The sequence below is a fragment of the Bos indicus x Bos taurus genome, chromosome 26 (genome assembly GCF_003369695.1).
Source record: "Bos indicus x Bos taurus breed Angus x Brahman F1 hybrid chromosome 26, Bos_hybrid_MaternalHap_v2.0, whole genome shotgun sequence".
Classification (NCBI taxonomy): Eukaryota; Metazoa; Chordata; class Mammalia; order Artiodactyla; family Bovidae; genus Bos; species Bos indicus x Bos taurus.
In genome coordinates this window covers 669,582-695,455 of record NC_040101.1, presented here as the reverse complement: position 1 = coordinate 695,455, position 25,874 = coordinate 669,582, and the positions used below count along the sequence as shown (strand labels likewise).

Below are 25,874 nucleotides of genomic sequence, written 5' to 3'. Positions count from 1 at the left end.
CATTGAGCCCAGGCAGAGGGCGGGGGGGTCAGTGCTGCAGCAGGGGGGTCTGTGCCACATGGGGGGCCCGGGAGGAGGGCACCACAGCAGGGGTCCATGCCACAGTGGGGGGCACACACGGGGGGTGTCAGAGCAGGGGGCCCTGCCGCAGTGGAGAGGGGGTCCGCACAGCCGCAGCGTCTCACCTGGCCTGCTCCACGTCACAGATGTAGGCCTGCCCCACCACCTCCTCGTGGTACGTGGCTGCCTCCCTCAACCTCAAGTCGGAACAAGCCAAGGCAAGTCTGGGGGTGAGAGGAGCGTCAGCCCTGAGTCAGGCTGCCCTGGGCTCAGGAGGCTTGACACAGATTGGCAAACGGAAAAAGAACAGATAATTTGAGGATGTTTTCAATAATCTTTAAAGCTAAGCCAAGTTACTAGAGGAAAATAACAGATGCCGTCATCAGATTTCTCAACACATTTATAGTCTCGGGGTCTCAGGGTCACCTCCAGAGATGGAGACAAGGCCTGGTGGGGCTCTGACCCCATCACAACTGCAAGCCAACGAGCTCTGCTCTGACTTTTGTGCGAAACACTCTTATTTTGAAATGATTTGAAGCTTCCAGAAAAGTTACACAAACACTACAAAGAATTACTGAACACCCTTCATTGTCCAGGTTCTCTATCTACATATACAATAATATAAAAGTTATACTAATATATATATAAATTACTTTATATATAAATTTTATATATAGCTTAGGAGTGTGTGTAAATATATAAAATTATGTGTGTGTGATTATATAAAATTTATATATATATGTAATTTTTTTCCTGACCTATTTGAGAGTGGACACAATGCTCCTTTATTCTGCTTCTCCTACTTCAGCGTGTATTTCCTTGAAATAATGATACTCTCTTAAAAACCAGGTAGAAACTTTAAAATTAAAAATATTTTTATGTTTAAGTATTTTGATGTATTCCGCTTTACAAATCTTAGAGACTTTATTATTTATATAAATAGTCAACCACAGAATTAATGTTTTAAGATCTGATTTGTCTCTAGTTGCTTTGGGCAAATGTCCACTTTAGCCATGTAAACGTCTCCCAGCTTCCCTGAAATACAGCAGGAGCACCCACCGCAGGTGGTAGAGATCCTTGAGGCTCTTGCTTTCAACCACGGAGGCTGCGATGAGCACCCCCAGCTGCAGGACCGGGACTGCGAGCTCGTGAAGGAACATCTTCTGCAGGGCCTCCACCAGGTGGTCCAGATAGTACAGACTGTACGTCTGCGTCAAAACAGCAACACGCGAGGTCAAAGGCTGCGGAGGATTAGGTCCCGGCTCACAGGGCCTCCCCTAGGAACTCTGTCCTTCGAGGGGCCACGCACACAGGCTGTTGGACTCCTGCCTGTTGAGGGAGCCACTGACTTGTTCTCTGCCGCCTCTGCTTCGTCATTAGCTTTCATCTCCTCGTGTGCAATTTCCTAGACTTTTTAGCACAAGCACAGTTGAAGATCCTCACGAGAATAATCTACCTGCTTTCATTCAAATTAGAGGCTTTGTTTTCTTTATGTACCCACCAACTGCTTTAAAACTTCTTACAACGTTGGACTAGGTTTGATAAAGCAATTATTCTTCAGTGGAAAATTAAAAAATATGAATGAACGATTTAAAAAATCCACTTAAAGCACTGAGGAGTGAACAACTCAGAAAAAACGCCAGGGCCACGACACGCAAGAAGGAGGGTGTCAGATGTGTGAACCCAGCGTGTCGGGGCTGTGAGCCGGGGCGTCGGCTGACGCCGAGGCGGCGGAAAGCCTGCGCAGCACCTCTGACTTTCCTCTGTTGGGTGGAGTTGAGGGCCCACTGAAGCCTTAAGGGCAATGAAGTAAAACAGCCCTGTCACATTCAAGCCCAGTGGTGTTTGGGTGGCCTGGGAAGCACGTGGTTTTTTGAGGGGCCAATAATTGATATTCCTGATGAGGCCGCTCAAGAAAGGGGGTGGAGGGAGACAGCAATATTTATAGACTTAACAGACACTAGAAAGATAATAACAGGATATTAAGAACAACATTATACCAGTAAATCTTATATTTTATATTCACTGGAAGCCTCCTAGAAAAATACAACCCACCAAAATTACTACAAAAGAGAAATTTAAAAATCGAAAGTGTTCTGTAACTATTAAATAAAGTGGATCCATAATTTAATATCTTCACAAATAGGTCTAGGCCCGGAAGTCTTCACCAGGGAATTCTTCCAAACAATTAAGGAAGAAATAATAGCTAATTTTATACAAATTCTTCTCAAGAAGAGCTTAAAAAAGGAACACTTTGGAACTGACTGAAAGGTCAGTGTGATGCTGTAAGAAAATATGACACGTGCGTCTGGTCTTGCTCCTGGTTCATCACTGAGCACCTAGAACCCTCTCACCCCACCCGAGTTCACACCCACGAGGGGACTCCTGGCCGTCCCTGTAGACCTTCAGGAGGCAGGCTGGCGGCCAGAGGAACCAACCACACGGCAGGACAGTGAGACCCTCGGCCCATCCCCCGATACCTGGGGAGGGGAGTGGCTGGAGGTCAAGTTAGGGACCAAGAGCCCACGAGAGGACTGGTCGTGCCCTGTCCTGGAACCTACGTGATCCCCCTACGGGACGGGCTTGGAGAGCTTCTGGGCTGGTGAGCACGTCCACCTGCCAGGAGGGAGGGGCATGCTGGCCCCCAGCTCCTTGGGGACAGACACACTCCCGAGTTTGGGACCCTCCAGACCTGCCCTGCAGACCTCCTCATCTCCGAGTTTGGGACCCTCCAGACCTGCCCTGCAGACCTCCTCATCGGGTTGTTTGTATCCATTACAACATTCTTTATAGCAGACCAGTGTATCTGCTAAGTCAAGTTTACCCAAGTCTGGGGGCCGGCGTAGCAAATATCAAACTTGGGGAGGAGCCCGGGACCCCAAATGGTGGCCACACTGGAGAGACATGTGGTGGCCTGGGGACCTGATGCTCATGACGGGGGTCTGCTGGGGCAGGCCTCGAGGGAGCCCTGATCCTTGGGGGCCACACTGACCCGGTGGTTAAGTGTCAGAGCCGAGTTCAGTGAGGTGGTCCCCTAGCTGGTGTCCCTGGGGGCGCTGGGCACTGGCTGCTGTGTGGAAACCCATGTGCCTCGGGTCAGAAGCATTGGGAGCAGAAAACAGTTTGGAGCCCGTGTAACTTCTCACCCCATCCTGACAAGCATGTGGTATGAAAGGAAAACTGAACACCAACTTTTCTCATCAACGTGGAGACAAACACCCCAAACAAAACATTAGCCTGTTGAACCTGATGATAAATGAAATGAGTAATACATCTCAACCAAGTTGAAGGAATGAAAGAGAAAAAAATTATCATTTGAATAGATGGAGAAAAATATTTGATAAGAATCTATAGCTGTTTGTGGGGCTTCCCTTGTGGCTCAGCTGGTGAAGAATCCGCCTGCAATGCAGGAGACCTGGATTAGATCCCTGGGTTGGGAAGATCCCCTGGAGAAGGGAAAGGCTACCCACTCCAGTATTCTGGCCTGCCTGGAGAATTCCATGGACTGTATAGACCATGGAGTCGCAAAGAATCGGACACAACTGAATGACTTTCACTTTCATAGCTGTTTAAGCTTAAAACTCTTAGCAAATAGAAATAAAGGAACTCGCTTAACCAGTGAAGAACATCTATGAACCTCCAACAGCATCAGTCACACGGAGTCTTGCTAAGACCAGGAGGCCTCGCCACCTGTGGTATTGAGCTGGAGGCAACCAGGCAAGTAAGATGAGGCGAGGGAACAGTGTAACAATGCCAAATTAGGGAAGACGTTTGCAAATGAAATGCAGGTTTTGCATACACACATAAAATCCAAAGAACCTATGGACAAATTACCAAAATTATCTGGGAGATGAGACAGACACAGAGGAGAAGCCGCGTGCGCACAGAGGCGGAGCGGGGGGCCTCACGGCACACACTTGGGAGCCCAGCTGCTGGCGGAGGCAGGGAGGACCCCCCCGGGCGCCAGGGGGCAGTGCGGCCTGCAGAGCCCTTGACGGCAGCCCAAGTTTTGAACCCGTGCCTCCGGAGCTGTGGGGAAGACCCTTCCGCTGCTCGGAGCACTCAGCAGCACCAGACGCCCTGGTGTGCAGCTGGACCACAGGCGCAGGGGTGTGGTCTGCGTGGGGAGCATGCAGCACAGGTGCCCGCGGAGGGGCCTGGGGCCCGACACCCTCTGGGCCCACAGAAAGCCCAGCAGGCAGGATGCGGGGACGCGGGCCTGGGGGAGAGGCGCTGAGTCCACTCACCGGCTTCTGCATAGTTGATGAGTTGATGGTAAAGTCGCTCTGATCCTGTCTGAATACAGATATGACTTCTTCAGGGCAGGCATAGGAAGCCCACTCTTCTAGGCTTGAGGGCAAGTCTTCGAGGCATTTGCCAGGAGCAGGGCTCTGGAACTGCAAAGCAAGAAGCCAGGCTCTGCTTTGGGAGGTGGAGCTGGAGGCAGACACCCAGGGGGCCCCGTGGGAATAGAGGTCGTGAGCCCTGGGCAGGCAGCCCCTCTGGGGATGGGTGTGGTGGGGCTCCCTGGAGACACCCAAGCCACAGATGACAGCTGACACCACTTCCCACAGCCACTCGGAGCCTTGTGCCCTGGACATGACCCCCACCCACACATCCCAGCTCAGCAGGGCTGCGGGAAGGAGGCGGGGTGTCTCCTGAAGCCCCAGTCCGGCAGGATGGCCAGGGTTGGGGCAGTCCCTCCAGCTGATGAAGTGACATGCACAGGCCCCCACGGGACGCAGAGAAAGTGCTGCCCTGCCCTGTACGGCCAGGGCTCCGGGAAAGCAGCTGATCACCAGGGCGAAGCCAGACCCTCCCGTGTCAGCCTCCTGACACCTGGGGCAGGGGCACTGAGGCCGCCCCACCTCCCAGGGCAGGAAAGCGGACAGAGGAACCAGGGCTCCTCGGCCTTCGAGGCCCAGCCTCTGGCACAAGGGCCTGCAGGGGCGCTGGGGCGCAGCCTGCCCGCCCGGAGGGTGCGGTCACCTGCTTCGGGTCCCTCCCCTTGTCTCTGTCCTTCTCCTTGTCTCTGTCTCTGCTTTTCTCCTTCTCTTTTTTAGGCAACAGCAAGTGTGAGCTTGCTACCGCTGAAATTCTACTTTCTGAAGTGGATTTTCCTGCTGTTGAGAAAGAAACCTGTGAAAAGAAATCCAAATTTGCAATGCTAATGTCCGACTGCAGCAGAGAAATGAAAAGACGCTTGCTCCTTGGAAGAAAAGCTATGACCAACCTAGACAGCGTATTAAAAAGCAGAGACATTACTTTGCTGACAAAGGTCCGTCTAGTCAAAACTATGGTTTTTCCAGTACTCATGTATGGATGTGAGAGTTGGACCATAAAGAAAGCTGAGCACCGAAGAACTGATGCTTTTGAACTGTGGTGTTCAAGAAGACTCTTGAGAGTCCCTTGGACAACAAGGAGATCCAATCAGTCCATCCTAAAGGAAGTCAGTCCTGAATATTCATTGGAAGGACTGATGCGAAAGCTGAAGCGTCAACACTTTGGCCACCTGATGCAAAGAACTGACTCCTTGGAAAAGACTCTGAAGTTGGGAAAGATTGAAGGCAGGAGAAGGGGATGACACAGGATGAGATGGTTGGATGGCATCACCGACTCGCCGGACTGAGTTTGAGCAAGCTCCAGGAGGTGGTGAAGGACAGTCTGTGGGGTAGCAAAGAGTCGGACATGACTGAACGACAACAATGACAGACCTGGGTTTCCCTCCCCCCATGCAGATCTGAGGGCGGGTTGAGGACCCTACAGCTGGGCGTGGCCAGGCCGTGAGCACTCAGGGGACTTCCTCCAGGACTCTGGGCCTGCAGATACGCGTGGCTGACCCTTAAGAAGGGTTTGTCAGTTCCTAAAATAAATTAATGTCTTCAATGAAGAACACACTCAAGTGACTTTTAATGGTTCTCCTAAAAGAACTGCAGGGCGTGGGGGTAGGGGCATCTTGCAGACAAGGATGGCCTTCCTCATCCTTCCCGCTGCCAAACGCCGATGGCCCTGCTGTCCCCATCACATGGCTGGGGGCGGGGGGCGAACTTGCCCCAAGAAGAGAGGCCTGTCCTGCTAACGCTGTCCTGCTGGGGGTCACAGCCCAGGGAGGTTCCTGAGAAGATGAGGCCACCAGGAGCTGCCCTGGGGACCCTGTAGACAGGTGGTAGAAAGGCAGCTATGTGAAGGGGCGCAGAGAAGGCTCTGGAAGCCCAGGGGCAGTGCGGTGGGAAGGAAGGTGTTGAGAGTGGTTAGGCAAAGGCGCTGGCCTGAGTCTTGCAGAGGAGGAAGCCCCCTCAAGTCTCCAGAGCCGGGGGCAGGGAGGAGAGGAGGGACGTGGTCCCAGGAGAGACCAGGACCCCAGGGGGCATGGCAGGGGCCTCACCTGCCAGATGCGGTGCAGGAAGGCATAGGCCATGAGGCAGTAGTCCTGGTGGCCAGCGCCACTTGGGGTCACCACCAGGGCCAGCAGCGTGTAGGCACGGGCCAGCGTCTCCAGCTGCCGCACGCTCTGCAGCTCCTGCAGGGAGGGGGGCCCCGGGTCCCCCGGGCCCTCCAGGGCCCCCAGAGTGGACGCCGGCTTGTCTGAAAGACAGGGCACTGCTGGCGTCCCCACTGACTGGCCCAGGGCCCGCTGGCCCCCAGCCCAGGGCTGGTTCTCTTCTGGAGGGGGCAGCGCCCCCCTCCCAGGGCTCAAGGTCAGCCTCAGGGACAGGCCTCCCAGGGCTCCCCTGGCCTGCCTGCAGGGACACTGGCCACATCCCAGGCTGGGGTAGGGGTCTGGGCTCTGGTGTGTACTTGGAGCCCCCTGCCCACCATGGTTCCCTCTAGCTGGCTGAGCTGGGCATGCGGACACACCCAGAAGGGGCTGGACACCAAGCGTACGAGCCCTTGAGCCTCTAGCTCCTGCAGACAGGAGGCGGCCCCTCTCCCACCCTGAACTCTGCAGGCCTAGGAAGCGGCCGCCTTGGGACTGGGAATGCCGGCCAGCGGCCCTGGGGCCCTCTGCTGCCCGGAGCACCATCCTCCTGGGGGCGGGTTCCGCCATCTGATGACGGCGCTCACGCTGGCCCCCGAGTGGGCACCCAGAGCAGCTGCTGAGCGGCCACACCACATCCCCCACCACCTCCCTGAAGCAAGTTCTGCTCAGTCCGTCAGCCGCCAACCTCCCTCACGGCACTGGGCTGGGCGTGCCGGCTGCACGGGCCCTAGTGGACGCAAGGATGGGCACCCAGCGAGCGTGGCGGGGTCCTAACCTGGGCAAGCCCACAAGGAGCGTGCCTGGCAGGGGGATGTGGGGACGGCGGTGCCCAGGAGCCCCCAGTGGCGGGTGGCCCACCGCCAGCCAGAGGCACCCCTCACCTGTATCCTCTGCATCCACGGCCTCCACTCTGGCCGGCTCGGGGACGCCCCCCACCGGCTGCATCCTCAGCAGGATGTCGATCGCCCACTTGAGGTGGAAGATCACGTCTTCCAGAGGGAACTGCTTGTAGTACAGCCACTCGCTGAACTCCACGATGTAGTCCACCTTCTGCCACTCACTCTCTGGCTTCTTCAGGATCCAACAGAAAAGGCTGGAACACGTGGCAGCCACGCAGCAGCCATGCGGCCGCCGCAGAACCCACCACGGGCATCATGTTCCTCCACTGTGAGAGCAGAGGGTGCCCACCAGGCTCGGCCAGACCGCCATGGGAGATGGGCAGCAGGGTAAAAGCCTGGCAAGTGTCCCCGGCCTCCGCGCCCTGTGGACGCCCCACGGCCTGCCCGCCAGGCCCTCTGCAGGCCCCCGTGCCCCTCCCGCCCACCCCTGGGGCAATGAAGGCCTCAGGGGCTCCCTGCCGGCCTTCTGACGTCGGCACGGGGGCTCCTCCAGCGCGTGGCCCACAGGGCGCGGAGGGCAGGGGAGGTACTGGGCCCAAGGCCTGCGGCTCAGACCCGACACTGGTGATCACTCACCGCTGCAGGATGGCAGGCGCTGCCCCCCGCCCCTACCCTGAGGAGCCTGCCCGCCCTTCACCTGCTGGGCCTCAGACTGGGCCCCACACCCTGCGCCTAGGAGGACGTGTGGCCGGAGGGGCAGGAGTCTGAGGGCAGGGGCAGGCGGCCAGGTGGAGGGGACGCAAGGGCAGGATGGACCAGCCTAGGACGCTGCCAGACACCACGGTGGGGGGGGCTGAATGGGGCATGGACGGACCCTGAGCAGGTCCCCCCTCATTATATGTGGGCAGACGGCACTAGAGGGCGGCCTGGAAGCCAGGTGACACGTGACCATCAGCACAGAGAAGGGCTCAGATGGGGCCTCAGGATGGCCATGGTGGCCACTGGTGGCTTTGACAGGAGCTGTGCACGACAGGTGATGGGGACGAGTGGCATGGAAGAGAGAATGGTCATCGTTTCAACAGCAGAGCTGGGAAGACTGGGAGCCACAGACCAACGAACAGAGCAGGACCTCACGTCACACCAGATACAAGACTCAACTCCAGATGGAGCAAGGACTTAAACATGAGAGCTGCAACCATGACTCCCTTGGAAGGAAACGTAGAAATCTTCATGGCTGTGGATCACACTTTGGTTTCTCAGATACAAAGCTAAAAGCACAAGCTCCAGCAGCAGAAAAATACATTAATCGGACTCCATCAAGACGGTAAACTCCTGTGCTGCAAGTGACATCACCGAGAAGATGAGAAAGTAGCTGGAAAGACAAGCCACAGAATGACAGAAAACACTTACAGATCATGCATCTGATGAGGGACTTGTATCCAAAACACACAAAGAATATCTACAACCCAACGATAACTAAACGCTGGGCTGGATGAAGCTCAAGCTGGAATCAAGATTGCCGGGAGAAATATCAATAACCTCAGATATGCAGGTGATACCATCCTTATGACAGAAAGTGAAGAAGAACTAAAGAGCCTCTTGATGAAAGTGAAAGAGGAGAGTGAAAAAGCTGACTTAAAACTCAACATTCAAAAAACTAAAAAAACAGATCATGGCATCCGGTCCCATCACTTTGTGGCAAATAGATGAGGAAACAGTGGAAACAGTGGCTGACTTTATTTTGGGGGGCAGATGGTGATTGCAGCCATGAAATTAAAAGAAGCTTACTCCTTGGAAGCAAAGTTATGGCCAACCTAGACAGCATATTAAAAAGCAGAGACATTACTTTGTCAACAAAGGTCCATCTAGTCAAGGCTATGGTTTTTCCAGTAGTCATGTATGGATGTGAGAGTTGGACTATAAAGAAAGCTGAGCACTGAACAATTGATGCTTTTGAACTGTGGTGTTGGAGAAGACTCTTAAGAGTCCCCTGGAGTGCAAGGAGATCCAACCAGTCCATCCTAAAGGATATCAGTCCTGAATATTCATTGGAAGGACTGATGTTGAAGCTGAAACTCCAATACTTTGGCCACCTGATGCAAAGAGCTGACTCATTGGAAAAGACCCTGATGCTGGGAAAGATTGAAGGCAGGAGGAGAAGGGGACAATACAGGATGAGATGGTTGGACGGCATCACCTAGTTGATGGACATGAGTTTGAGTAAACTCTGGGAGTTGGTGACAGACAAGGAGGCCTGGTGTGCTGTGAGTCGCAAAGAGTCCAACATGACTGAGTGACTGAACTGAACTGAACTGAATAATAAGTGGACAGACGACCAAATTAAAAAATCTGCAAAGGATCTGACATTTCTCCAAAGACATGCAGATGGCCAACGAGGGCATGAGAGGATGCTTGCTATTAGTGACTAGGGAAATGCAAGTCATACCAGTATTCAAGTAGTTAGAGAGTCATCACGTGGCCTGGCAGTTCACTCCCAGGTATGTGCCCAAGAGAATAACTGCACACGCATCTGTGCAAACTCCTGCACACGTATGTCACAGAGCTAGTAAGTGGAAGCAACACACAGGCTGGGGACACAACGTCCACCCACATGACGGAAGGCCGTCCAGCCGCTGGGAGTGAAGCCCTGATGCGGGCCTCCACAGACAAGGCCCCAGGAGGGCGGCCAGATCCAGAAGACCTGCCTGCCTGCTCCCATCCTTGTGACTCCGGCTCCCTGGGGCTGGTGGGGAGGTGGGGAAGGACAGGATGCCAACCGACCTGGGGGTTGGGGGTGCCAAAGTGTTCTGAAACGGACTGAGACGGGGGCTGCACAGCCCTGCAAATTTACGAAAAGCTTGGCCAGTGGCCCCCCAACCTGGCCTTGGGAGCCCTGGCCTGGCTTCAGGAGCGAGGTGCAGGGGCGCCCATGGCCACTTGTCGGGGAGCCAGGCCTCTGCTTGACCACAGGAGCCTGTGCTTGGACCCTTTCCTGGGGGACACCCCAACCTGACAGAGCTCAAATCGAGGGGCCTGCCCCACCCCAGATCTCCAAGTGCATCGAGGGGAACCTGTGTCTTAGCTTCTGGGGGTGCGGGCTGTCCCCAAGGACCCCCAAACTCTGCGGAGCCCTGTGTCCTCCCTGACCCACTGGCCACCGCCCCCCCCACCGCAGCCTCTCAAGGACCACATCCCTTGGGCAGGAGGACGGCGTCTCAGGCCTGGCTCTGCCCCCTGCCCCACTCTCCTCCCAAGGCACCAGGCGCCTCCCCAGCCCGAGCGCGGGCCCCCAGCAGCGCCCCGCCAACCTGCAGGGCCTGGATGGCGTTGTGGTAGCAGGCCAGCTCGCCGTGCACGCTCTTGGAGTTGAGGGCCAGGCGCTGCCACATGAGGGCCAGGTACTCCTCGCTCTGGTCCCTGAACTTCTGGATCTCCATCAGGAAGCTCTGGCCGAGCTTGGCCTTCACGATGACCATGTGTTTGAAGATCAGGCTGAAGAAACGTCAGGGAGAAATTAATGCCTGAACGGTAAAAGCCGCAAACATATAGAATGCACCTGAATGGGTGTGTTTGTCCATGTTCCCACTTACAAAGAGAAAACAAAACAAAAGCTGAGTGTCTTGGAGATGGTGTGTTGCGCTGTGTCTTGTTAATTTATCATTTGTGTGTGTTGAGTGTTAAATCCCTTCTCTTCTTGTGCTGAGTTCTTAGAAGGGAAATAAAACCACCAGAGGAAAGGGGAGAGTGAAGGCTGTGGGGGAGGCACCCTGGAGGCTGGGGGGGAACCCTGGGGGCTGTGGGGTGGGCACCCTGGTGAGGGCTGTGGGGTGGGCACTCTGGGGGCCTGGGGGGCTGGGGGGCACCCTGGGGGGCTGGGGGGCACCCTTGGGGGCCTGGGGGGCACCCTTGGGGGGCTGGGGCGCACCCTGGGGGGCTGTGGGGTGGGCACCCTGGTGAGGGCTGTGGGGTGGGCACTCTGGGGGCCTGGGGGGCACCCTTGGGGGGCTGGGGGGCACTCTGGGGGCCTGGGGGGCACCATTGGGGGGCTGGGGCGCACCCTGGGGGGCTGGGGGGCACCCTGGGGGGCTGGGCACTCACAGGCGATGCGCCGTCCGTGGCAGCACCTGCATGGCCTCGTCCAGCACCTTGAGGCCACCCTCCCAGTCGTCCTGGTCGGCGTGGGTATGGAAGAGCAGCCCGTAGAGTGCGGCCCGAAGTGTTAGGTCATCTTCAGTCCCTGCAGTGGGAGAGGGGGCTCAGGGGGGCCTGGGAACACCAGGGCGTCGGGTGAGGGTCCTGGGAGTGGGGTGTGAGCAGCTTGAGGCGACCCCACCCAGGCGTCTGCAGGACCAGGAGCCCCAGGAAGCACCGGGGACATGGCTGCCAAGGCCACCTGCCTCAGAGCTGGGCAGCGGGCAGGACCACGCGTGCATCCAGCCACCACGCACTTGCGATCTGCGAGCCTCAGACACGCACAGGGCTGCCCTGCAGGGTCAGCCTCGGGGCAAATGCCTCAGTCCTTTTGGGGGCAATGGCTCAGGGGTCCCCGCTGTCCCTAACCCCCCACAGCCTCATCTCCTCCAGGTGCCCCGCTGCCCCCGCTCCCCAGGCTTCCCCAGCCTTGCAGGCCCAGGGTGGAGGCCGAACCCGGATCTCATGCACCACTCACGCCACACAGCATGGCGCTCGCTGCCTGGGCCTCAGCCCCAGCCAGCCAGTCAGTCAGTCAGTCAGTGAGTTCAGTCAGTCAGCCAGTCAGTGAGTTCAGTCAGCCAGCCAGCCAGCCATCCAGTCAGTCAGTCAATTCAGCCAGTCAGTCAGCCAGCCAGTCAGTCAGTGAGTCAGTCAGCCAGTCAGTCAGCCAGTCAGTCAGTCAGTCAGTGAGTTCAGTCAGTCAGTCAGCCAGTCAGCCAGTCAGTCAGTCAGTCAGTGAGTTCAGCCAGCCAGCCATCCAGTCAGTCAGTCAGTTCAGCCAGTCAGTCAGTGAGTCAGTCAGCCAGTCAGTCAGCCAGTCAGTCAGTCAGTCAGTGAGTTCAGTCAGTCAGTCAGCCAGTCAGCCAGTCAGTCAGTCAGTCAGTGAGTTCAGTCAGCCAGTCAGCCAGTCAGTCAGTCAGTCAGTGAGTTCAGTCAGCCAGTCAGCCAGCCAGCCAGTCAGTCAGTGAGTCAGTCAGTGAGTCAGTCAGCCAGTCAGTCAGCCAGTCAGTCAGTCAGTCAGCCAGTCAGTCAGCCAGCCAGTCAGTGAGTTCAGTCCCTTGGTCATGTCCAACTCTTTGCGACCCCATGAATCCCAGCACGCCAGGCCTCCCTGTCCATCACCAACTCCCGGAGCTTCTTCAAACTCAAGTCCATCGAGTCGGTGATGCCATCCAGCCATCTCATCCTCTTCTCCTCCTGCCCCCAATACCTCCCAGCATCAGAGTGTTTTCCAATGAGTCAGCTCTTCGCATCAGGTGGCCAAAGTACTGGAGTTTCAGCTTCAACATCAGTCCTTCCGATGAACACCCAGGACTGGTCTCCTTTAGGATGGACTGGTTGGATCTCCTTGCAGTCCAAGGGACTCTCAAGAGTCTTCTCCAACACCACAGTTCAAAAGCATCAATTTTTCTGCGCTCAGCTTTCTTTATAGTCCAACTCTCACATCCATACATGACCACTGGAAAAACCATAGTTTTGACTAGAAGGACCTTTGTTGGCAAAGTAATGTCTCTGCTTTTTAATATGCTGTCTAGGTTGGTCATAGCTTTTCTTCCAAAGATCAAGCGTCTTTTAATTTCATGATTACAGTCACCATCTGCAGTGATTTTGGAGCCCCCCAAAATTAAGTCTGTCAGTGTTTCCACTGTTTCCCCATCTATTTGCTGTGAACTGATAGGACCGGATGCCATGATCTTTGTTTTCTGAATGTTGAGTTTTCAGCCAACTTTTTCACTCTCCTCTTTCACTTTCATCAAGAGGCTCTTTGGTCCTTCTTTGCTTTCTGCCATAAGGGCGGTGTCATCTGCATATGTGAGGTTACTGACATTTCTCCCGGCACTCTTGATTCCAGCTTGTGCTTCCTCCAGCCCAGCGTTTCTCACGACGTACTGTGCATAGAAGGTGACAGTATACAGCCTTGACGTACTTGACGTACTCCTCTCCCAACTTTGTGCCAGTCTGCTACTCCATGTCCGGTTCTAACTGTCGCTTCCTGACCTGCACACAGGCTTCTCAGGAGGCGGGTCAGGCGGTCTGGTGTCCCATCTCTTTAAGAAGCATCCACAGTTTGTTGTGATCCACACAGTCAAAGGCTTTGGTGTGGTCAATAAAGCAATAAAGTGGCCTCAGCCCCACTGTCCCTCGAAGCAGAGGCCCCTCAGCTGGTCCCAGATGCTCAGGCTGTCCTCTTTTACATCAGTGAGCATGGAGCTCTCTTTCCTGTGTTTGAATCACTGTAGTGAAGGGGTGAACGTGCCCAGGATCCTGCCGGCACGTCATCCGGCTACCAGCTAAGAGGAGCAGCAACTCCCACCCCTAGGCCCCAGGGGCTGCCTGTGCTCCCCTTCCCCTCTCCCCCTCCTGTCACTGCTGGGACGGAATTCACAGGGGCAGGTGGGTTTAGGTCACGACCAGATAAACTGGCCAACAGCTGACACGCAGGAACCGTGTGGGTTCTCCCCACACCTCAGCCAGTGCAACGTGGAGCCACACGCCCGGGCCGAGAGGGCGCCTCGCAGTCAGGGCTGTTTGTTACTGCAGCTCGGCGTCTCCTAACCTGACTGGTGCAACTGCTCAGGCATCACAGAAGTGTACCGTTTAGGGGCCAAACTGGTGCAAATACCTTTCCAGTGTTCACTTTTTAATCTCCTGCATTTCTCGTTATTCTCTCGTCATTTAAATTCTCATGTATCTGAGAGTGTGCCTTTTTGACCACTCTAAACTTTAGGAAGTAATCTTTCCTCAAAACACTGCTTTGCTCAGTTCTAGTTTCTTGTTTTCCCTGTAATTTGAATGTTTACAGCTGCTAACACTGTAGCCATCTGATGTATATTTCAGCACGTGGAGTAAAGTGTAGCCGGGGCGCCGGGTGCGCCAGGGGGTACAGGTTCCCCCGCAGCCCAGCTCCTCGCAGGTCCTGAGCGTCTGGGCTGCCGTCTTCATCTCCCCCGGCCGCACCAGCAAACAGCCTGAATGGCTGGGTCTAGAGCTCAGCTTAATAATTACACACAGTCACATTCTTGTTCACTATTTTAAATCAGAGTTTCTCTCTCACAGGCTCCGCAGTGCCTGAGGGAGCGGCTGCTGCTCGAATCCACGTGTTCAGCCTTCCCAGTGTACACCTCGGCCCCTACGCTAACAAGGATGGGCTACTCTATTTTTTAGCAGATAGTCATCTTATCTTAGAAGTAAATTATAAAGTATTTACTGTCTTAAGATCACTTTTTCCCGCAGAAATGTACCTCCACGTTTCTATGGCTATAGAAGTGTGAGGTACCTGCCAGAACAACCCAGAGAGCAGACCCCAGGGCTCGGTTTCCTCGTGAGCACAGCGAGGGTCCCTGGTTGTTCGCAAAGGGCCCGCTCCGTGCCCACCCTGTGTTCCGCGCTGAACGGGTACTACCTGTGCTTATGGCCATGACTGTACCAGCTCTACAGAGACTCTAAAAGCACAGGCACTTCCCAGCCTACAAACCTGGGAGGAAATTCCCTTCCGTCATCCCTCCACTTTGGAAGTCGGCCGTGGGCCACTGGTGCAGAAGCAGTGTTCCCCCTTTCTCCTGAAGTAAAAACAGAGTAACAACACAGACGTCAAAGCTGCAATTATTTCATCAGTTTGCTTTCCATTTGGCTCCATATCGAATTATGGAAATCACAGCTAAATTTCTCAAATACCAAGTCCCAAGAAGTGGAATCACATTTTGCTCCAGTTCAAGGTTCAGTGACTTAGAACCAATGCCTGTGTGTGACTTAGAACACACAGGCACACACACATATGCACAGACCAGCCCCTCAACATAGCTTACGGCTTTTAATGACACAAAGCATCCGAGGCAGCTTTCCAGCTTTAAATCAACGGGATCAAGAGCACATTAGGAAAACTTACGGGACACGACAAAAGCAGGGCTCAGGGGAAGACCACTGCTGCAAATGCCAGCGTTGAGAAAGAAGACGGACCTCACCAACAATCTAACTTTACACCTTAAGGAATGTGGGGGAAAAAAAGCTAAATCCAAAGTTGGGGGTGGTTACTAAATATAGAGCACAGAAAATAACAGGAAAAAAAATGCAAGATCAACAAAACGGACAGACCTTTAGCTAGACTGACGAAGAAAGAAGACACAGGTTACTAAAAGCAGAAACGAAAGTGGAAACGACAGTATCAGCCCTACAGTGACAGAAGGAACTGCCGTGTCAATAGACTATCAGTCAATTAGCAACTCTATTCCAACAAACTAGATAACACAAAAGAAACAGAGAAATCCCTCCAAACACTCAAATCGCCTAAGCTGACTCAAGAAGAAATAAAAAATTTCAACAAACTTCTAACAGTAAAGTCTGAATCAGTAATCAGAAACCTCCCAATAAAGAAAATTGACAAGATGGCTTCATGGGTGAATTCTACCAAACATTTAAAAAAAGAACCACACAGATCCTTCTCAATTCAAAAAACCGAAGAGGAAGGAATAGCTCTTAACGCATTCTATGAGGCCAGCACTACTTTGACAGGGGGTCCCGGTAAAGACATCACAAGAAGAGAAAATGATACATGAATATCCTTTATGCATATAGAGGCAGGAATTCTCAACAAAATACGCTGCCAAACTCAAACTGAATCCAAAAATATGGTAAAACATTATTCACCACGACCAAGTGAGCTCTATCCCAGGAACACAGGGTAGTCCCACATAAAGAATGCATTGATACAAGGAATAAAGGAGAAAACCACACGGTCATCTCAACTGATGGAGAAAAGGCCGTTGACAAAATCCGAAATAATTTCATCACATCTCCCAGAAAACTAGGAGTGGGGGGAAACCCCTCAACGCAATAAAGCTATGAGAAGCTCACAGCTGTGCGGCGCTGAGTGCGGGCCACTGAGCCGCTCCCTGGGCCCCGACCGCCCTGCCACATGATGACGGGGCAGCGGGGAGGCTGCGCCCCAGGGGCCCCAGACGCCTTCCGTCCCCCGGGGGGCCTCCCTGGGCCAGGGTGGGCTGTGCCCCCGGCCTGCCTCCTCTCCGCTCTCATACTGGAGCTTTCGGTGAGGGGGCGGGAGGCCGTGCAGCCCCCTGCCTGCCCCGCTGCGGCCTCAGCGATGTCACGCCCCCCGCCCCAGGCGGCCGCCGGGTTCCTCGCCCTCCTGGCTCCGCGGCGCCTGCCTCTCCCCCGGAGGCGGCAGGACGAGCGGCGCCCCAGCACCTGCTTCCTGGCCTCCGTCTTGTTGATGATGCTGATGAGCCTCTGGGTGGCGCTCTTGCACTTCTTCCGGCTGCCGGCGGAGGACAGCAGCGGGAGCCAGGTGTTCCAGTAGTGCCGGGCGGCCAGCATCACCAGGGCGCTGCTCCCTGCGATGCCTGCAAACCTGCGGGGAAGGCCTGGCCTAGACCGGCGCTGGCGGTGGGAGCCCAGGTCAGCTCCGCAGGGCCTGGACGGGATCCTCCGCAGCCTTGCTGTGACCGCTCACCGCCCTCCGCTCCCGGTTTCTTGGGCCCATCCCAGCTCAGCCGTTCATGCCGCCTGGGATCCTGGGGGTGGACTGGGGATCGCTGCACGGGGCAGGAGATGACCCTGGCCACAGGGCCCCCGGGGAGGGGAGGGCCTCGGGGACAGTCCCACAGAACACCACGCGCCGTGGTCCCCAGCATCTCCACCCACGGCGAGTGGCCCTCGAGAGCCGAGGCGCACCTGGCGCTTTCAATGAAGGCCTTGGCGGCTGCCAGGCGCAGCTGCTTCCGCCCCTTGAGGTTCTCCATGATGCTCCTGCCCTGGATGCAGGCCACCGAGCTCAGCATCTCCGCCAGCAGCTGAACTTCCACCCTGGAGACAGACAAGCACCTCGCTCACAGGAGGCTCCCGGGAAGGTGCTGCAGAAGGGGAGAGCCCCAGGAGCCGCCTGGTGGGGGAGGGTGCTGGGGGCATCCAGAGTAAGCCCGTGAACGTCCCGGAACCAGAACTAACCGCTGAGTCCAGCCAACCCGCAGAGTCATGAGACAGAATCATAAACTGATGTCTGAATGGCTACTTTGTAGGGTGTCTTGCCCGGCAATGTGAGTGGAAGGAGGCCCCGCCCCAGGCGAGGTCCGGCCCTGCGGGAGCAAGGGGGCCCTGTCCCCAGGCCGCAGAGCAGGCCTTGTTCAGCGGTCTTGGCTCTGCGCTGAGAACTGAGAGCCTACAGTTCAGACCCTGCAACATCAGGTGCCACGAGCCCTCTCCTCTCAGCGGCTCGTGCACTCACAAGACATGCATTCCTGCAGCTTGGCCTGGGGGCACCAGACTCACTCCAGGAGAAAAGCACTGGTTCCTGGGGAGACCCACCTCCCCATGGCCGGGACACCCTGAAGCCAGGGACCTGAATGCAGGAGCCGCCAGCTACTCGGCCACCCTGTCCATCAGGAGTCCAGGGGAGAAGGAGGCTGCTCCTTGGCCTGCAAGGATCAGGGTCTGCAGGGCCCGGTCAAGTCCACTCTAGGGATGAATGGCAAGCTGGCTCCATCCCCTGGGAGGTGGGGGAGAGCCCACCCGAGTGGGCCTTGGCATCCTGGAGACCTGAAGACCAGGACAGGGTCCTTGGGGAGAGTCTGTCAAGGACAGCTGTGTGATCTGCTGAGTGTTCTTTTCTTCTGTCTGCCACTGGAGAAGACTGTTGACATCTACAGCTGTAATTGTCATGTGTCTAATTATTTGATTTCTGAAGCTCTGCCGTTATATACACACTTAGGATTTTACATTTTCTTGCTGATTGAACCTTGTCTCTGATCACACTTCTACAGCCCCACCAGTCCTCCTTACACCCGAGGCTGGCAGAGTCCATCTTCTGCCCCCTTAAACTGTTCCTCTCTGTCTCTGTATTTGGAGCGTCTCTCTTGAAAACGGCTTCCAGTCGGGTCTTGCTTTTTGCGTCCAGTGGGGTAACCTCTGCCTTGTACCTGAGTGTTGGTCTGTTGACTTTAATACCTTCTTTGACGTGCTCAGGTTCAACCTCCCACTTCACTGCTTTCCTTTTGTCTTGTATGTTCTGTGTCTTTCCACCCCCTTTTGGGTTAATCGAATATTTGTTAGTATCCGACTTTATCTTCTCCACTGGGTTTTCCATTATAAGCTTTTCTTTTCTTGTGTTTGTAGTACTTGCTCTAGTGATCGCAGTGCACACCCTTCACGAATCACAGTCTGGTTAACTGATGTCACGTCCCTGCACAGGACAGGAGACCACCACACGCGTGTCTCTCAAGCCCACTCTCTGTGTAGGCACCGTCACACACTTTACTTCCACATTTGTCAACAATCTCATAGCACAACATATATTTGTTTTAAAACAGCATGTGCCTTTTAAGGGCTTCCCAGGCGGTGCTAATGGTAAAGAACCTGCCTGCTAATGCAGGAGACGTAAGAGATGCGCGGTTGATCCCTGGGTCAGGAAGGTCCCCTGGAGAAGGGAATGGCAACCCACTCCAGTCTTCTTGCCTGGAGAATCCCCATGGGCAGAGGAGCCTGGTGGGCTACAGTCCACGGGGTCGCAACGAGTCAGACATGACTGAAGCGACTTAGCACAGCACACAGTTGAGTGTCTTTTAAGGAACTGAAGAGGGGAAGAACTGTGCACCCTCAGCTGCTCGTCCACCACTCAGGCGTTTGTCGCTGCTTCCCGAGCGGAGTCTCCATCAGGGACCACCCTCCTTCATGCAGGACAACCTCCTGAGCACACTGTGTTCCGCGCTGGCTCTTCTGGGGATGGAGTCCCTCAGTTTTAATGAATCTAAAATGTCTTGATTTTGCCTTCATTTACTGAAGACTATTGTTGGTGTACACAGAGTTCTAGATTAACCAGGCTTTTGCTTTTTTACCACTTAAAATGGGCTACATTGCTCCCGATGAGGACTCGGATCTCATCCCTGTGTGCCATGTGTCTATTTCCCTTCCACCTTCCTTTCTGGGTTTTCCTGTCACCTTTGAGTGTGTAGTCCAGCGATTTGACTACAATAAATATAGGTGCGGTTTCCTTTATATGTTTATCCTGCGTGGGGTTCACTGAAAATCCTGGATCTCCATGTCGATATCTTTAATTCAATTTGAGACAATTTCCACCTTGCCCTCTGACCTTCCAAGACCCCACCTGCACTGGTGCGGCTGCAGCCCCCTCCCCCGAAGGCGCCGCTCCTGTTTTTCAGCCTTTCTTCCTGTACTTCGGTTTCCATGTCTGCTGACCAGTGTCCAGGCCCTCCCAGTGATGTGTCCATGCTAGAGATCATACTTGTCACTTCTAGAGTTTTCCCTAGTTCTTTACTGTAGTTCCCATTTCTTTGTTGAAATTCCCCACCTATACACTAATTTGTCTATTAAAATCCTTTCTTGTATTTATAATCACTGTTTTAAGTCCACCGTCTGCTGACTCCACCACCTGAGTCACGTCTGAGCCTGCTGACCGCCTTTCCTCCTGGGCCACACACGTTTTCATGTTTCCATGTGTCTAGCGGCTTTTGCTGCCATGCTGGGCACTAGGGGTGGGGGGCTGTGTTGTTCAGAGCGTGGCTGAGATAGCCTTCTTTAAAGGGAGATTGGGTTTCACCCTGGCAGCCGGCAGCCAGTGAATTTCCTTGTGGCTCATCCTTATCCGACTGAGATCTGGGTCAGGCTTCAGGGTATGTCTCGCAGAGCCCTTACAGCCCTGCCCCTAAGGCCTGCTCTTCCTAACAGGGGAGGTTCAGCGGGCACTCCCTGACTCCTGGGTCGGCCCAGGAACTCCCTCATCTCTGTCACTGGCTTCTGCCAGGCATGCATCATGCCTTCTCTCCCCAGGAGCCTCCTCCCGCCCCGCGTCCTGTGGGGTCCAGCCGCCCCGGCAGCCCCCAGCTTTGATCTCCAGCCCCCTCGCTGTTTCTTCTGTCCGGGCTCCTCCACCTCCCTACCCCAGGCAGAGGCTGCATGTGCAGTTCATGTCTGATGGACTCTTCCTGCAGGAAGTGCTGCCCTGGGCCATCTGCTGGCCAGTGTCTGGAAACAGATGTTTCATGTATTTTCTCAAGTTTTACAATTTTAATAGCAGAAGCATATGAGATCCATTATGTGTCATGGCTAGAACTGGCAGAAAAAGTGACTTAAATTCATATAAAGACCCAACAGTGATGATGATTATGTTAAATAAAGACGCTAACAAAGTAGAAAGGTAAGCTATGTTGGTTTACTTTAGGGGTCCATGTGAAGTTTGTATGTTACATTAATAGGATAAACATGAAACTGATTCGGGTAATTACACACTTGCCCTGGAGGAGGGCATGGCAACGCACCCCAATATTCTCGCCTGGAGAATCCCACGCACAAAGGAGCCTGGCGGGCTGCCGTCCACGGGTCGCAAGAGCACAACCGTGTGAGCCCCACTGTGTGCCATGTGTCCATGTGAGAATACTGGTTGACTAGTAACTGCACTATTTTTCACCAAGATCTGAAAACTATTTGCACTACTGTTGCGAAATGCCATCATAAAAATTACTCTGTGACCAATTCCACAGTTTATATAACTTGCAAAATAGAAAAAAATAGCATAAAATTTTGAAGTGTGTGTGTGTGTGTGTGTGAGTGTATATATATATACACACACACATTTTTTTAAGGTGAATCATTTGCAGCACATGCCACAGGGCTGAAGTTGATTGAGGATCTTGCTGACTAGGGCCAGGGCTTTGAGGGGCCAGTAGGGTCATGTGAGGTGTGGCACCCCCTTCCAGCAGGGCCATGTGAAGTGTGGCACCCCCTTTAGAGACCGCTGATCTCTGCGTCTTCAGCATCCCAGCGCCCAGCTCCAGGCCTGCACGCAGCCGGTGCTCACTGTGGGTGAGGGAAGGGGCTAGTCCACGGTCAAGCCCCAGGAGGGGTGGCCCCACTGAGTGCAGTGACACAGGCCACCACGAGAGGGCAGCAGTAGTCTACAAATGAGTTCTCACAGGTCTTTAGTGAAAACCAAACTTTCAGTCTCATATAACCTGCCCTTTATTGCCATATGTAAACATTTATATTTATAGCCTAGTTTATTACGCTAGGAGTTGCTGTTTTAAAATGAAACTCAATTTAAGAATCTCTGATGAAACAAAGATGGACAGGCGCCCTGCCACCGTGGGCCTTGAGAAGCCCTGCAGTGCCGGCAACAAGCACTGACGTCAGCCTCATCAGTCGCTGAAGACAATGCAGCACTGACTCTCCTCGTAGCTTTTTCTTTCTTTTAAAATCAGCTTCTGAATTTTTATCACGTGGCACCTACTACGTGGTTAAGAACTTTCCACCCAGCACCCAGTCTGCTTCCCAGCCAGAGCTGACCCCACTCTTCAGCTCTCCAAAGCGGGAGGTTTATGAATTTTACACGTAAGCGACAGAAGTCTCACCGTGGAGAACACAGAGTATGGCCTCCTCAGACCGTCCTCTGCCCTTTTCCCGACTTACTAACACACTGGCCCTGGCGTTGCTTTTATTTCCCCCTTTATTCTCGGAGTGCCCTGCAGACCTCCAGGGACGTCCCGCTTCCAGCTCCCCGACGCGGCCTCACACCGTCCTCTCCCCACTGCTGAAGTATGTTAGCTGTGCTTTCCCTGTGTTTTTGTGCTGTTAAAACTGGTAGCCCTTACATTTTATTGGGTAGCCATGGATAAATCTTGTCAAAATGCTAGTCCTAACACAGAAATATCAATAAACACCATGATGATGTCAACGTGTTTCACTGAAGAGTCAAGCAGTATATTACTTTCCTGTTTCCTGGCGTTTCCAATTGCCTTTTCTCCCTTCTTGCTCCTCTGGTCCTGCCCCTACATCCTGGCAGAGGTGGCCCTCAGCCAGCAGCACAGCTCGGCAACTTTTCTGGATTGAATCTCTTATCTGCAGCCCCCGACATCTTTTCCTTTTTTGGCTTACTCCCTCATTTTTCCAGAGTGTTTTCTCAAGTAACTGTCTAGAAACAGATGTATGGCAAATACGTTTTCTGTTTAAAAGTAACTTTCTTTACCCGGATGCCTGAAAGTTTGGGTGAGTTAGAATTACATGTAGAAATCTACTTCCACTTAGACCACTCTATTTTCTTTTAGCTTCAACTGATGGTTCCTGAGAAGACGGTTGCATTTCTATTTCCTACTTCTTTGCAGATAAGCTTCCTTCTAAAAGCTATAGGATATCCTTCTTATGACGTGACTATCCTGTGATGCATTTGGACGTGAGTATCTCTTCAATCTTCTCACTGGCCATAGTGTTGGAGAGTCAGTCGTGAGAGTCAGCCCCCTGCTCAGGGAGCTCTCCTGCGCCACTCTTTCCTTAATTCCTCTCTTAGGAACTTCTTCCTCCCTCTTCCTGTAATCCCGACAGCTGGGTGCTGGGTCTCCAGTACAGTCCCCACACATCCTCCGGCTTTTTTGACACGTTTTCCATCTGTCCTTCTTTATATATTTTCTGAGAGATTTCCTCACACTTCATCCTCTAGTTCTTCACTGACTTTACTTTCACTTTCAGAAATTACCTTTCTAATTCTCAAGAGCTTTTTAATCCGTTTCCTTCTTATTCCTTCTCCATAATAAGTAAGTGTTAGTCATTCAGTCGTGCCTGACTCTTTGCGACCCCATGGACTGCAGCACACCAGGCTCTTCTGTTCGTGAGATTTTCCAGGCAAGGATACTGGAGTGAGTTGCCATTTCCGTCTCCAGGGGATCTTCCCAACCCAGGGACTGAACCTGGGTCTCCTGCACTGCAGGCAGAATCTTTACCAACTGAGCTACAAGGGATGTCCTTTTCCATAATACCATATTTTAATTTTTAAATGTTACATCTTCTCAAGATATTGGAAACTATTTACTTTTTTAATGTTCATTCAGATCATCAGATGCTCTGTGGAATGAATCACAGAGGCCTCAGCCACAGCTGAGTTGGGCCAGGCCTGTGGGGGAGGTCCCATGCCCCCATGCACCTCAGTTACCCCAGACAGGAAGGCACCCCCACGACACGCTGGGGACAGGAGGGCGCCCCGCCCACACGCCCCGGACAGGAGGGCGCCCCGCCCACACGCCCGAGACAGGAGGGCGCCCCGCCCACACGCCCGAGACAGGAGGGCGCCCCGCCCACACGCCCGAGACAGGAGGGCGCCCCGCCCACACGCCCGAGACAGGAGGGTGCCCCGCCCACACGCCCCGGACAGGACGGTGACCCGCCCACACGCCCCGGACAGGAAGGTGACCCGCCCACACGCCCCAGACAGGTGCCTCTACTTACTGTCCAGATGGAGGCAGAGAAAGTGCCTCCGCCCCTCCCACTCTGTGACAGCCCAGCCAGTAGAGACGGTCACAGCCAGCCAAAAGGAAGCCTTCTGCGCTTCAGACCCCCAGCTCCTCCAATGACTCCGGTCACTGCAGGCCCTCCTGACACCCCTTTTCCATATAAACGCAAGCGCCCCTCCTTGTTTTCTGGATTTTCTGTCATCCATCAAAGTTTGCATTTACCAAAGTGCAATTCTTCTGCTGTTCCCTGAATGAACCTGCCTTTCCTGGGATATAGCTGGCCATTATATTATTATGGCACTCTCATCCTAAGCAATTTTCCTTATTTCTTCCTGTTGGTGTTCTCTTTAAAGCTGAAACCTTTTAAAACTCTGAGAAACCTCAGTTCACGCGTGATGAATGCGGCTTATTTGCTGATGGGTACAGCTTTACAGTGGTCAGGGGACGCCAGTGTCTGGGGGGAACCCCAGCAAGACTTCCGAGAACTCCAAGTCCCTGCCTGGTGTCAGGCGTCCCGCCGGGCAACCGGGTACTCTGTGTTACCCCCGCACCTTCTCTGTCTCCCCACGCTGGGCACCTGGGCTGGCCGCCCCCTCATCTTCCCTGAGCCCATGGCCCCATCTGATACACCTCACCCTGCAGTGAGGCCAGGGTGCGGCGTCTGGAAATCTTTCACAAGCAAAGACTTGGATCCGGGCCTGCGCTGCCAGCCTAGCCGTGCCGCCACAGTGGGTGGCTTCCTGACTGGGGGTCCAGGACCCCCTCTTTTAGAAAATAAACTCAGGGGATAACTTGAAGAGAAGAGCCTCAAGGAAAACAGTCTTTACAGCAGAAATACTCATGATAGCAAAGAAGGAAGACTTGAGTGCCCTGACTACCTATGAGCTGAAGGGAGCCTGGGGCACAGGGCCACAGACGGGGCTTTGAGGAAGCGTCCGGACGGCACAGGGGTCCTGGAGAGCCGGCTGCCGGCAGCACTCAGGTAGAGAGGAGCCAGGTTAGGGGCGGGGGACATTTTCCTTTCACTGTAATCACCATTTAATTACTTCTGAATTTACTTGGCCTCCTAAGTCACCGGCTCAAAACCACTTTAAACGAAGCTTCCTCTCTGGAGCCACGGGTTGAGCTGTGAGACCCTTTCCACCTCTCTGCCCCCAGGATGCTGCTGAGCACGGCTTCCCAGGGCCCCCGGATGAGGTATCGCCCTGGCAGACATGGGGTTGGGAGGCGTGGGGTGGCTGTGGGGCCTGTCTGGTGGGGGGTGAGCCCTGGTGGAGGTGCCTCATCACGGGGGCACGGGTCAGGCCCAGGGTGACTCACGGATTGAAGGTCCGGAGGTACTTGATGCCCATCTGGATGGCCTTCTGTGAGCAGGCCATGGTGGCCTCATGGTCCCGGGCCATGTAGGTGAAGTGGGTTAGCCGCATCAGGGTCTGCAACTCCACCAGGAGGTCGGACCAGGCGCACTCTGAGGCCATCTTCACCAGCTGCCCGCGTGGAGGAGGGCGTGTCTGTGAGTGGGGGATGTCTCTGCTGCCAGCACGCAAGTTGGCCTCCCCCGGGTCCACTGGTCACTTGGTCTTGGCTGAGCCACCCATGAGGGTGAAGCACTAGCTGCCAACCTCGGCCAAGCCCGGGTGGGTTGGCAGGTTGGGGACAAATGTCCCAGGGTCCACACTGCCTTCCTGCCACACGGGCGGCCCTGCCCTGGGCGGAGTGTGGAGAAGCACAGACATAGCCCTCAGGAAACCAGACTCGGAGGCCCCGAGGGAACCTCGGCGCTGCTGGAGGCGGGTGAGTGCTGTGCTGAAGACGTGGGTGGGACTCCAGCACGGGGCTCGGCCCTCTACCACGTTCCTTGTCTCAACAACAGGGTTCAAATAAGCACCCGAGTCGAGTAGGCTTGTCAGGGCACAGCCCCTGGGTATGCCCACCAGACGCCTAGTGACACCGGCCTGGGCTGGGGGAGGGAGGGGACACCTGTGGGGAGGGGACACCTGTAGGGGAGGTGACAGCTGGGCTGTGAGGTGACACCTGTGAGAGGAAGTGATACCTGGG

The 25,874-nt window shown here is 54.5% G+C and overlaps 1 protein-coding gene across 10 annotated transcripts in view; it reads right to left on the bottom strand.

The window, feature by feature from the left end:
- CFAP46 (cilia and flagella associated protein 46) overlaps nt 1–25,874 on the bottom strand; it is a 96,481-nt gene that overhangs the window by 35,892 nt on the left and 34,715 nt on the right. For 9 of the 10 annotated variants that reach the window (XR_003508817.1, XM_027528476.1, XM_027528478.1 and 6 more), the window contains exons 22-33: nt 25,137–25,327; nt 17,263–17,394; nt 16,777–16,939; nt 15,050–15,134; nt 11,479–11,617; nt 10,689–10,872; nt 7,423–7,612; nt 6,446–6,645; nt 5,050–5,199; nt 4,308–4,457; nt 1,120–1,268; nt 186–284 (exon numbers count right to left, since the gene is read on the bottom strand). Coding sequence is in view for 9 of the 10 variants with exons in the window: in XM_027528476.1 (XP_027384277.1) it covers nt 186–284; nt 1,120–1,268; nt 4,308–4,457; nt 5,050–5,199; nt 6,446–6,645; nt 7,423–7,612; nt 10,689–10,872; nt 11,479–11,617; nt 15,050–15,134; nt 16,777–16,939; nt 17,263–17,394; nt 25,137–25,327 (1,832 nt within the window). In the remaining variant the exon portion in view is untranslated. The remainder of the gene's footprint in view (nt 1–185; nt 285–1,119; nt 1,269–4,307; nt 4,458–5,049; nt 5,200–6,445; nt 6,646–7,422; nt 7,613–10,688; nt 10,873–11,478; nt 11,618–15,049; nt 15,135–16,776; nt 16,940–17,262; nt 17,395–25,136; nt 25,328–25,874) is intronic. The other variant, XM_027528472.1, reaches the window with a different exon arrangement.